This window comes from Crocuta crocuta, unplaced genomic scaffold (assembly GCF_008692635.1).
Source record: "Crocuta crocuta isolate KB4526 unplaced genomic scaffold, BGI_CrCroc_1.0 scaffold971, whole genome shotgun sequence".
Lineage (NCBI taxonomy): Eukaryota > Metazoa > Chordata > Mammalia > Carnivora > Hyaenidae > Crocuta > Crocuta crocuta.
Window position 1 is genome coordinate 393,637 of NW_027527401.1, and position 10,600 is coordinate 404,236.

Below are 10,600 nucleotides of genomic sequence, written 5' to 3' on the forward strand. Positions count from 1 at the left end.
TCCTTTGCACGTGGGACTCACTCAGAAGCACACCTCGGAGCTGTCAGCTTTTGAGGGGTTGCCAGTGTCGCCCTGTGGGGTGTGGGGGTCCCTGTGGGCTGGAAGCGAGGAAAGGGCACGCTCAGAAAGAGGAAGGTGTCCTTAGCTGGCCCGACGGCGTCCCCTCTCAGGTCGAGGCTGTACACGGCAGACCTGGAGTCGGGGCTGCACTACCTCCTGAGGGTCGAGCTGGCGGCGCACAAGTCCCTGGCGGGGGCTGAGCTTCGGACTCTCAAGGACTTCGTTACTGTCCTCGCCAAGGTGCGTGCTGTCTGAGCCGGGCCGCGGGGGGCTGGGCTCCGTGCCTGGGGACCTGCGGGGAATGAAGCCGACCCCAGCTGGCGGCTGCTCTTCTGTCCAGCTGCACTGCACGCACCCGCTCTGGCCTTTCTTCAGTCCCCGCTCACCTCGCACCCACCGCGCACCTAGCGGGTGCCCACCCAGCTCGGGGCCCCCGGGTGTGGCGGGGCCTCGGAAGGAGCCGGCACCGCGACGTGCCTGAAAGGGGGCCCTCCGAGGGCCGGCGGTGCCCGGGCAGGGGGCAGGGCGGGCTGAGGAGGAGAGAGGCCGCGGAGAGGGCCCGGCGGCCGGGACCGGAGCGGCGGGGGGGGGGGGGGGTGGGGGCGCGGGGGGGGGGNGCTCCGGGGCCAGGAATCCAAGGCTGAGAATTCCCTGCTGTCTCTTCCGTGGGCCAGAGCAGCGGGCAGCGGGAGGTCACCCCTCCCCGAGGGGGCCCCTGGGGCCCCTCTGCGCTCTCCTCAGGGAGGGGCTCCCGCAGTGGCCTGGGGACAGAGCCCTTTGCTCCCGCATCGGAGCCACAGCCTGCCTCTTGTCTAGAAGGTCAGCAAGCTCAGCTTTGAAGGACTTCTCAGGGGGCGCCCGGCCGGCTCAGTGGCATGTGTGACTCTTGCTCTCAGGGTTGTGAGTTCAAGCCCTGTGTTGGGCATAGAGATGGCTTAAAAATGAAATCTCTATTTTTTTTTTTANAAATCTCTAAAAATAAAAAAAATAAAGGATTTCTCTTGCTAAATGTAAGGCGCTTGGGTCAGTGATTCACAGTCAACGCCAGGCAGACAAGGTTTGCTGGTGTCGTGCGACCTTTGAGATAAGAAGGCAGAGTTGATGCCGGAAGGGACGAGTCGCACAGCGTGTCTCCAAGGAGGAAACCGAGGCCGTGTGGACGGGCGTGGGCCCCGCCGGCCTCCGTCCTTCGCTTTCAGCGAGTCAGAAGCGCACGGCCTCCCCGCCTGTGTCCCCCTCTGTCCGGCATCCGGGAGGCCCGCGGGTCCCTGGCCCTTCCAGGCCAGTGCTGGCCAGGCCACAGCGGTCCTGAGGCAGCAGCTCCCACTCGGGTCCTGAGCCCGTGGCAGCCTTTACTTTGCACACTTGACATGTGACACGTAGTCCTCGTCCCTCAGGGCAGGGGAGCCGGGGGCTGGGGGGCGGGGAGGCAGGTGCACGGACGCTCTGTTACCAGCACGCGGCTCACTTCTGCGGAAAAGCCTCAGTGGGCCATGCCTCTTCCACCCCACGTAGTTCCGCAGTCAGACGGCAGAGGGGAGGCGGGGGGAGCGCGTATTACAACGGGGCACAGGGAGTAGTAAGTAGGCAGAGCTTTCAGAAAGGACCCCGCATCGTCCGACGCTGGGGAGCTGTCGTCAGCTGGGGCGCCCAGCCTGCGGCCCCTCCCACCCCCCGCGCCGCGTTCTGGAGAGCCCCCACCCCAGGCCTAGGAGGAACGCGTGTCGGGCACACCCCACCTGGTCCCGGTGCCCCGGGACGGCGCTGCCGTGGAGGCATCTTCCCCGACGACCTCTGATGCCAGTCCTTCTTGTGCAGCTGTTCCCCGGCCGGGCGCCGGTCAGGAAGCTACTGGAGACGCTGCAGGAGTGGCTGGCCAGCCTTCCCCTGGACAGGGTCCCCTACGATGCCGTCCTCGACCTGGCCAACAACAGGATGCGGGTGAGCCCGGCCAGCGCTCAGGGTCCCACCCCCAGCGCACGGGGAAGGAGGGGTCTGGGCACGGGTGCCGTGTCCCCCCCACGGTGCGCCCGCGGTCGTTACCGTCCCTGTCGCTGGGTTGCTGTCTGTGCCAGCTCCCTGCCTGTGGCGCTGTCGGCTCCTGGGGTCGCGGCAGATGGGCGGTGAAGGCACGGGTGGCTGGCTCGGAGCTGCGCTGGTCCAGGTGATGTGTTATGTCAGTTTTTAGCAAACTCCCGGCCAGGAGACGCAGGGCGTGGACGTGGCGTGGATGCTCGAAGCTTCCGCTCGGCTGCAGACCCGTGGCCCCTCCCTCGTGCTGGCTGAGAATGTTCCGCAGCTGGGGTTCTTAGCGGTCAGGCCGGAGGCATCGTTCAGGCTTTTGTGGGTTCTCGTCTGTCCGGACACAGACGAGCCCTTCCCCCCTCCCCGGGCCGCACCGCCCTGTTTGACACCTTTAGGAGAGCCGGCACCAGGCTCTCTCACTTGTTTGCTACTGGATTTAAATACACCACGTGCGAAGGTGTGCAGCTGGCGGAGTTTTGATAAACTCGCACTCTGCGTAACCACCACCCAGTCCAGGCAGAGGACGCTCGTCAACTACGTTAATGTTAACAATTCAATCATGTCTTCTTCTATCCCCCTCTTCTCAGATTTCTGGAATATTCCTTATTAATCACGTAAAGTGGGTTGGATGTCAGGGAAGCCGACCAGAGCTCAGGGGTTACACGTGTGCACTCTGGAAACTGTTTCACACTTTGACCGTCCAAGCCAGGGCCCATCCGGAAGCACTGGACGGCACAGGTAAGCCGTCCCCGCCCGGGCCCAGGCTACGGGCCCAGCTGACGCAGCCCCCGTGCCGGTGCCGGCCTGGCGTCGTGAGAGGCTGTACGCGAGGCCACACATCACCAGGGCTGCCCCGGGGGTCCCCTGCTACGGAGGCGGGGAGGGGAGCGTCCCTGCCAGCCCCTGGGTGGGTGCTCCAGAGCCGACCGGCCTGCGCGTGGCTGAGCCGCAGGAAATAAATCTGAGAACGGGAGCACGCTGGCCAGGAATTCCCCCGCGGGGTGAGCACTTCTTTTTTCTGCTCCAGGGAGTACGAGCCTCAGTGAAACCTGTTTGGAGATGTGTGCTTATCTTTTGTGCGTAACGACCTTGACCCTGACCCTAAGCCTGACCCTGCCGCTTGGTTTGATCTCAGAGTGTCTGTGCGCCAGGAGCTCAGCCGTGGCTTCTGTGGGCCCAGTGTCAGCCGAGGCTGGGGTCTCTCATCTCAAGTCTCCACTAGGAAGGGACCCCTCCCCTGTTCACTGGAGGGGTGGTGGCTGATCCAGGGCCTTGCTAGTTCCCCACCACGTGGCAGCTGGCCTCGTGGGCCCCTCCTGTGTGGTTCCCTGGGGGAGCGGTGAGCCACCAGCCCAGCCCGCGGGGAGGGGTGATCACCAGAGACCGCCTGCACCAGAGGTTAAACACCCCAGAGGTTGACTTGGCTTGAATAGCTTTGCTTATCAGGAAAGCGTGGCCGGATTTTGCGACCTACACGAGGCACCGAAAACTGGGCTAGATTGTTTTACCCCCCTTGGATCCGGGTGCATGTGCGCCTCCCCCGCGAAGCGGGCCCCTGGCGGCCGTGGGATTGGCCACCTGCCCTTCCATTGTGGGTTCAGTTAGGTGGTTCGCTGCTGTGTGTACCAAGCACAGGCAGGCTGTGACTCACACTCCGATGCTTTCTCCAGTGCAACTGTAAAATTCTAGTCTTTGCTATGTAACAACTCAAACCAGGCACTGGGGCTTGAAAGAGCCACCATTTTGCTTGCGTGGGTTCTGTGGCTCGGCAGCGTGGGCGGCCCCAGCTCCCGCCTAGGCCCACACTCAGGAAGGAGCCTGGGGCCTGGGCCAGCCAGCACAGNTGCCCGGTGGGGGTGGGGAAGCGGCAGAGGCGCGTCGCAGGGGCATGTGTGTCTTTGCAAACCCTCACCACCCCCACCCCCGGCTTTCCTCGCGGTGATGTTGCATGCGCACTTCTTGGGGACCTTGTTGGGGGAGGTGGGGAGTGTGCCCTGCTGACAGGCTGGCCAGGGGGCTCGGTGGCGGGGCACATGGTCAGAAAGATCTCCAGGGCGCAGACGGGAGCCGTATCTGAGGAGCAGGTCTCACACCCGAAGAACTGGGTCAGATGGACCCAGCCGGATTAGGTCTTGGCGGTTTTCCACTCCTTAGTGTCTGTTTAAACCCCATCGACTAACAAGCTGCCACGTGCTCTAATCCCCGCAGGTAGGGCTTATGGTTCTTGCCCACTCTACAGATTAGGGTGGCCGGCCGGCCACGCAGCGGTGTGGTGGGGAGGGGGGAGGGTTACCCAGTGGTGTGCGGCAGCTGGTGGCCGGCGAGAGGGCAGGCGGGCACGCCTTCGGTGTGTGTCCTCACTGCATGCTGCCGCCCCCCCGAGACTGAGGACGTGGCCGGGGGCTCAGCGGGGGCCTCTCTCCATGAGGCCGCCAAGGCTAACGACAGATGTGGGGACCTGGGCTGAGGCCTGGCCCTCCCACCCAGACCCACAGCCAGCGGCAGAGAGAGTTCACCCCCGAGGGCCTGCTGTTGATTAAGATGGATTCAGTCTCAAAAGCACATCTTTTTTTTTCCAATTATTTTGCTGCATTTCTTTTAATGCCGACATTTAATCTGTTCTAATCTCAGTCTTGTTTGTTGGCTCAATCCCCGTATTAGTTGTCTGAAGGGAACCGTGGGCGCCAGCCCCGTGCCCGCCCCCCTTTGGGTGATGTGAGGGGTCCTTGTTTTCATGCGATGCTGGCTCTTTCCTTCTGCTGTCGGGGGGCTGTTTCCTGAGCGAGCACGTTGCCCATTCACAGCATCTTCGGGGAGAGGCTGGCCCACCCCTCGCTGAGGCCGAGCCGCCGCTGCCCTCACAGTCCCTGGAAGGGGATGTGCTGTCTGCCCTCGCCACATCCTGGAGCGCATCCTGCGTGTTCGGGGCAGCCCCCTCCAGGCACAGGCCGCTCCTTCCGGCCGGGAAGGCGCCGGGGCTCGGGCTCCCTGCGCAAAGCCTGGAACGCGCCCCCACGGGGCCGGCGGTGTCTGCCTCTCCCACTGCAGGTTTTGAGGGGGACCCGCAGGCGGTGCTGCAGACCATCAGGAGATACGTTCGCACCTTCTTTGGCTGTAAGGAGTGTGCTGAGCACTTCGAGGAGATGGCGGAAGAGTCCATGGGCTCCGTCCGAACCGCGGACCAAGCGATTCTCTGGCTTTGGAAGAAGCATAACTTGGTGAACAACCGCCTCGCAGGTGAGCAGCGGGCGGGCGGCTCGGCAGGGGGGGGGGCCCCCCCACACCCCCNGCACCTACCACGCGCGCACTGCTGACACCTGACCTTTGCCCCGCGCTGGCAGCCCTGGGGAGGGATTGCCAAACATGACCACCCTCCAGCCTGCCAGCGCCCTTGGCTTTCTGGACTGTTCTCCCGCTTCTGGGCTCCCGGGCTGCGTGGAAGTTGACCCGCTGCTTCCCCTGGGGTCGCCGCCAGGCCCCGAGGACGTTTGACGCTGGCAGATGTGGAAAATAACCATGTGACCGTGAGCAGTTTTTTTGCGATTACAATCTGCTCTCAGACTGAAAGCAAACCCCTGCAGGCAGTTTTGTTCAAAAACGAAATAGGACGCATCCATCTTCTCAGAGTTAAGTAATTCAAACTGTTCCCAAATCGGTGGCAGATTAAAATTAGGCTTAAAAATAATTCCACCGACAAATAAATCTTAATAGAGATGAATAGAAAATACCACTGAACTATTGGTTTTTAGTTAATCCACTGCATTATAAAACATATTACAACTAAAGCACTAAAGAAAATTGGGTTTTCCTTGCACTCAGAGCTGACGCTGCGGCTCTGGCCATGTGGCCGCGGCACCTCTGCGCTTGCTGGGATTTGCCCGTGGCTGTCAGCTGCGGGGCGAGGCGCGTCCCCGGGGCCCCGGTTCAGAACCCCCACACTCTGTGGGGGCCCTGCCCCCGCCGCACACAGGAGCCCACGCGGTCAGCCGAGCCGCTCTCGCCTCCCGCCAGGCCCGGCGCGCCCCTGAACAGTTGTGTCCGTCCTGAGATTCTGTAGCCGCCCCCACGCACTCCCCAGTCCCACCTCCGGCCTCTGGGTTGAGACCCGGAGGCCTGCCCCGGACCCGCCTGTGTCTGCGGCGGTAACACCAGGTGTGCGGTGTAACGTGAGTGTGTGTGCGCATCCTCGCCCGCCACCCCCCGGCCTGGGCCAGCGGGCAGAGGAGAGGGTCTCACCGCCCCAGACCCATCAGTCGGAGTGATTTTGTCCATGTTTACTCGTAGAAGGACTCGGAGGGCGGCAGGGCGGGGGCCTCTGGGAGCCGAGGAGCGCCACGTGCCACGCCTCCCGTGCCCGGGCGGTCCTCCTGTCTCTGGCAGAGACCCAGAGCCTGTGCGGCCGTAAGCACGGGGGCGGGCACAGGTTTTCCACGTGGGGCCAGCGCCAGCCGGGGGCACGTGCAGTTCACACCAGGCTGTGTGGCTGCGCCTTGTAAGAAGCCGGTTGGCACGTGCCGAGGAGGGAAGTGGTCGCCTGGCCGTGGTCTCGGCTGGAGCGGAACCAGGAGCGGGCTTTGCCGGGCGTCCTGCACACGGGCTCTGAGGCTTCCCTGGTGCGGGCAGGCCTCACTCCCAGAATCATTTCTGGAGATCCTTTTGGGGTTTGGGGTGTGGGAGGGGCCTGCACACGCCCGAAGTCCCGTGGGACCGTCCGCACGGCCGGCGTCGGGGGCAGGCGCTCCTGGGGCTCATGCGGCCTGGACCGCAGACACACCTTCAGTGCGGGTGGGACACGCGGGCTCGAGCGGGGGCCTCCAGGTCACAGGGGTGCAGGGGAGCTGGCCAGGTACGTGGAGCCGTCCGACCGCTGGGCACCGGGGCAGCCATAGGTGCCACGGAAGACACGGCATTTATCCAGGGCGCTCGGGAGCCAGGTGCCCGTGCAGGAGCGGGGGAGGGTTCGCCGGGCGTGCGCGGTCAGGTCGCCGCAAGGCAACCAGACTCTTGCTCCCTTTCCTCCTTCCAGGCCATCTGAGTGAGGACCCCAAGTTTCCCAAGGTTCCGTGGCCCACCCCGGACCTCTGCCCAGCCTGCCACGAGGAAGTGAAGGGCCTGCACAGCTGGAATGAGGGCGAGGTGCTCCTGTTCTTGAAGCAGCACTACAGCCCCGACAACCTCGTGGACACATACGCCGAGGCCCAGGGGGACGCCAGCGAGGGGGGTGGCCCGCCCGAGGGCGGGGCGCGGGAGAGAGGCCGCGCTTCCCCGGACCGGCCCCGGGGAGACCCGCGTGCCGAGAGTGCCCGTCCACCCAGCGTGCCGCCTCCCAGAGCCCGCCTGTCCGAGGGGCCCTCGCTCAGCCTGGACGGGAGACTCCGGAGCGCGAGCGGGGCCGAGGGCCGTGGGGAGGCGGAGGCGGCCGTGCCCTTCCTCGGGACGGGCTTCTCCAGCCTGGACATGAGCCTCTGCGTCGTGCTGTACGTGGCCTCGTCCCTGTTTCTGATGGTGATGTACTTCTTCTTCCGCGTGCGCTCCAAGCGGTGGAAGGTCCGGCACCCCCGCCCGTCCGTGTAGGACCGAGCGGGTCCACGGAAGCGCCTTTAGGAACAGCCCCTCTGCGCCACCTGCAGCTGTAATAATTCAGATCAGGGATTTTATAAACACTTCAGACCTGGGTTCGTGTCAGCTGGCGTCTCGGGCCCCAAGTCCTCGTTTAACAAAAGGCTTCCCTGCGGAGGACGAGCCGCCGCTTGTGGGGCTCTGCCGCCCGCGGGTCGTCCCCGGGCGCTCCTGCAGGCTCCCACAGCAGGACGACGTCTGTATTTTTACCCTCCCAGGTCTGGAAACACGAACGGGAGTCCCGGCCAAACAGACTCCAGACTCCTCCCCACCTGCCCCCCGCGCACCACCCCCGGCCGCCTCTCCAAGGCGTCGGGTCCTCAGAGATTCGCTGTGTCTGCGCGCTTTTCAGTTGCTCGGTGGTTCCCGCCGAAGCAAGAGGGCGGCTCCCTGGTGCTGAAGGCGCCCCCAGCCTCGGGGACAGCCTCTTCGTCACCTCCCTGCTCTGCAGAGTGTGGAGACGAAGGGAAGGGGCGGGTTCGTGGCATTGCTGCATTGCAGGAAACACCCCCACAGGCCGTGTGGCGTGGTGGCTGGGGACACGATGGTGGCAGAGGCAGTGCCTTGGCTAATTGGGTGGCAGGACGGCTAACCCCAAACTGCCCATCCTGTGACACTGAGGGCGGAGCCCCCCCCCCCCGGGTCCNCACCGCCCACAGGACCTGCTGCCGAGCCAAGAGGTTAGGAGCCGAGGGCCCCAGGGGTGACCTGTGCTGTCCCCAGCACTTTTAAGGCCAAATTTCATTTCCCTGAAGCTGTTTTATGAAGGGTCCTGGCGCAGGACCCCAGTCCCCGGGTTCTGGCGATTCGCTTTTTTTTTTTTTTTTACCATTTAATAATTTTCACACATTATTTGTAAAACCAAATGATTTAGAGGTAAGTTTGCCTCTGAAAACGTCAGCAGACAAAACGGACTGTGCCGCGTGTCTGTCTCGCACTCAGATGTCCCTGTGCCCGTGTCTGTGAGGTTGTAAATAGTCTCTCCCACTCTGCCTCGTGTGTGCTCTGTTTACTCACTGCAGCTGGCCACGGCCACGGCCCGGCGGGGGGGGGGGGGGCGGGGGCTGCAGCCCGGGGGCTCCGGGCTCTGGCCCCCACAGGGCTGGCGGAGCTGGGTCCTCCGGGAGCTGGGTCCCTCCCCCCAGGAGCTGGGTCCCCCCTGGGCGGCCGCCAGAGCGACCTTTTTGTTTGACCCTTTTTTAACCCCTGGAAGCCTGTGTTTCGTAGGCGGTTGTGTGCTTGGATCACTGAAGCAGAGTATCGTTTCCTTTCATCTAAAAACTCGGGCAGATTTACACACAGAATCCGAAGGGAAATAGTTCACACCGTTAATTAAACTGCCTTTTGGTTCACGTCGGGTGTTTTGTCCTCCTCTAAGTAAGGTTCTTTATGTGCTGCGAACAGCACGAGGCTGCGAGAGAGACCCTGTGGCCCTAAGGTCACCACTACTTGAGGGACAAGTTTGTGGCTCCCTGAGGGGCCAGGTTCCCAGCAGCCCGCGGGCAGCAGGGAGAGGTGGGGTGCCGAGACATCCCTGGACGCGTGTCCTGTGGGCGGGTGTGAACACGGCCACACACCTCACGTGGGTTGCTCAGAACCGGGCACTGCCTTTAGGCAAAATTTAAGGTCTATTTTCTAACGTTGTAAGTGTTGAGACTAATGAATAGACTAGTTCAGTAATTTAAATGGGTATTTATTTTTAATGGAAGGATTTTGATTAAAAAGAAGCTAATTGACATGGAAATGTCTGGAATTTCTTACCTTCGAGGTGAATGTTTTGTATTTAAGTGAACTGTACTGTGCATATTTTTTAAATAAATAAATCTGACATTTGAGAAAACTAATTCTTTTGAAACCGTGAAGTCACTAGAGCAGTGACCAGAGGTCGAGGTGCGGACGGAGCCCTCCTTCCCTTCCAGAGTTGTGGACCGGGCGCCTGAAATCCCGGAGCCTCTTGTACTGAACCAGAGGCCTCGGGGAAGACAGCCTGAGGGCGGAAACTAGATCGGTTATAGATGATCTCGGGGCCCAGCTACCCCGGGGCGGCCGCAGGACAGCAGCTGAGACGCACTTGAATTGTAGGACTTAGTGCACCAGGGGTGCCCCAGTTAAGGGAGAAGGGACCCCGGCCCCCCAGCCACTGGCCCACCAGTTTCTGGGCCTGACGCCCCAGCATTGCCTTGTACCCCCAGGGCTGCGCCCCTGACCGCTGTTGGCTGCCTCAGGGTCTGAACTATTTTGATTTCTTCTGCTTCTACATTTTCTTTTGCTGGGGGTGGGGGGAAAGAGTCCCCAGTCGCATGTGGCTTCCCAGAGACCTGCTGGCTGCGGTTTCTGTGCATGCACTTCCCAGCCAGGCTGTGTGGAAGCTGGGAGGTAAGCCCCTCCCTGGCACAGGCAGCCCCTGGTGTGCCAGCTGGGCTGGGCACTGACCGGTCCACCATTCCCGGTCTGTGTGGGGCCGGTGTTGGTGCGGATCCACCATCTGGTGACCCCTTACAGCCCTGAAGTCCTGAGGACTTTCTGTTGGGGGCTCTCCAGGCGCCCCTCCTCCTTAGCTGCCCTGGGGGTGGAGGGTGGGGGGCTGCCAGCAGCAGATCTGGGGAAAGTTGCGGCTCAAAAGCTTATGAGTGCAACAGGTTCCTCAGGCCAGCCACAACGGCTGAATGCTGAGACACACCTGGAGCCAGAGACTTGTGGGAGCCTGGGCTGGAGGCCAGTGGGGCTGGGAAGGTCACCTGCCGAGTCCTGGACACTGACACGCAGGGCAGGGGGGAGCACCCACTTATTTCAAATCCTCAAGCCTCTGGGCTGGGCTGGAGCTCAGGGCAGAGCCAGCGAAAGAAGCTGCCTGCACCCCCAAAGGGAGGGAAGGGAGGGAGGGGATGAGGCTGGC

General features: G+C 62.7%; 1 protein-coding gene across 1 annotated transcript in view; it reads left to right on the forward strand.

Annotated features, from left to right (window-relative positions):
- QSOX2 (quiescin sulfhydryl oxidase 2) overlaps positions 1-7,760 on the forward strand; it is a 14,916-nt gene extending 7,156 nt beyond the window's left edge. Inside the window, exons 9-13 of the mRNA XM_077753180.1 lie at positions 171-300; positions 1,879-2,001; positions 2,673-2,823; positions 5,134-5,322; positions 7,112-7,760. Coding sequence (XP_077609306.1) covers positions 171-300; positions 1,879-2,001; positions 2,673-2,823; positions 5,134-5,322; positions 7,112-7,659 — 1,141 coding nt within the window. The 3' untranslated portion in view covers positions 7,660-7,760. The remainder of the gene's footprint in view (positions 1-170; positions 301-1,878; positions 2,002-2,672; positions 2,824-5,133; positions 5,323-7,111) is intronic.
- Positions 7,761-10,600: the final 2,840 nt, after the last annotated feature.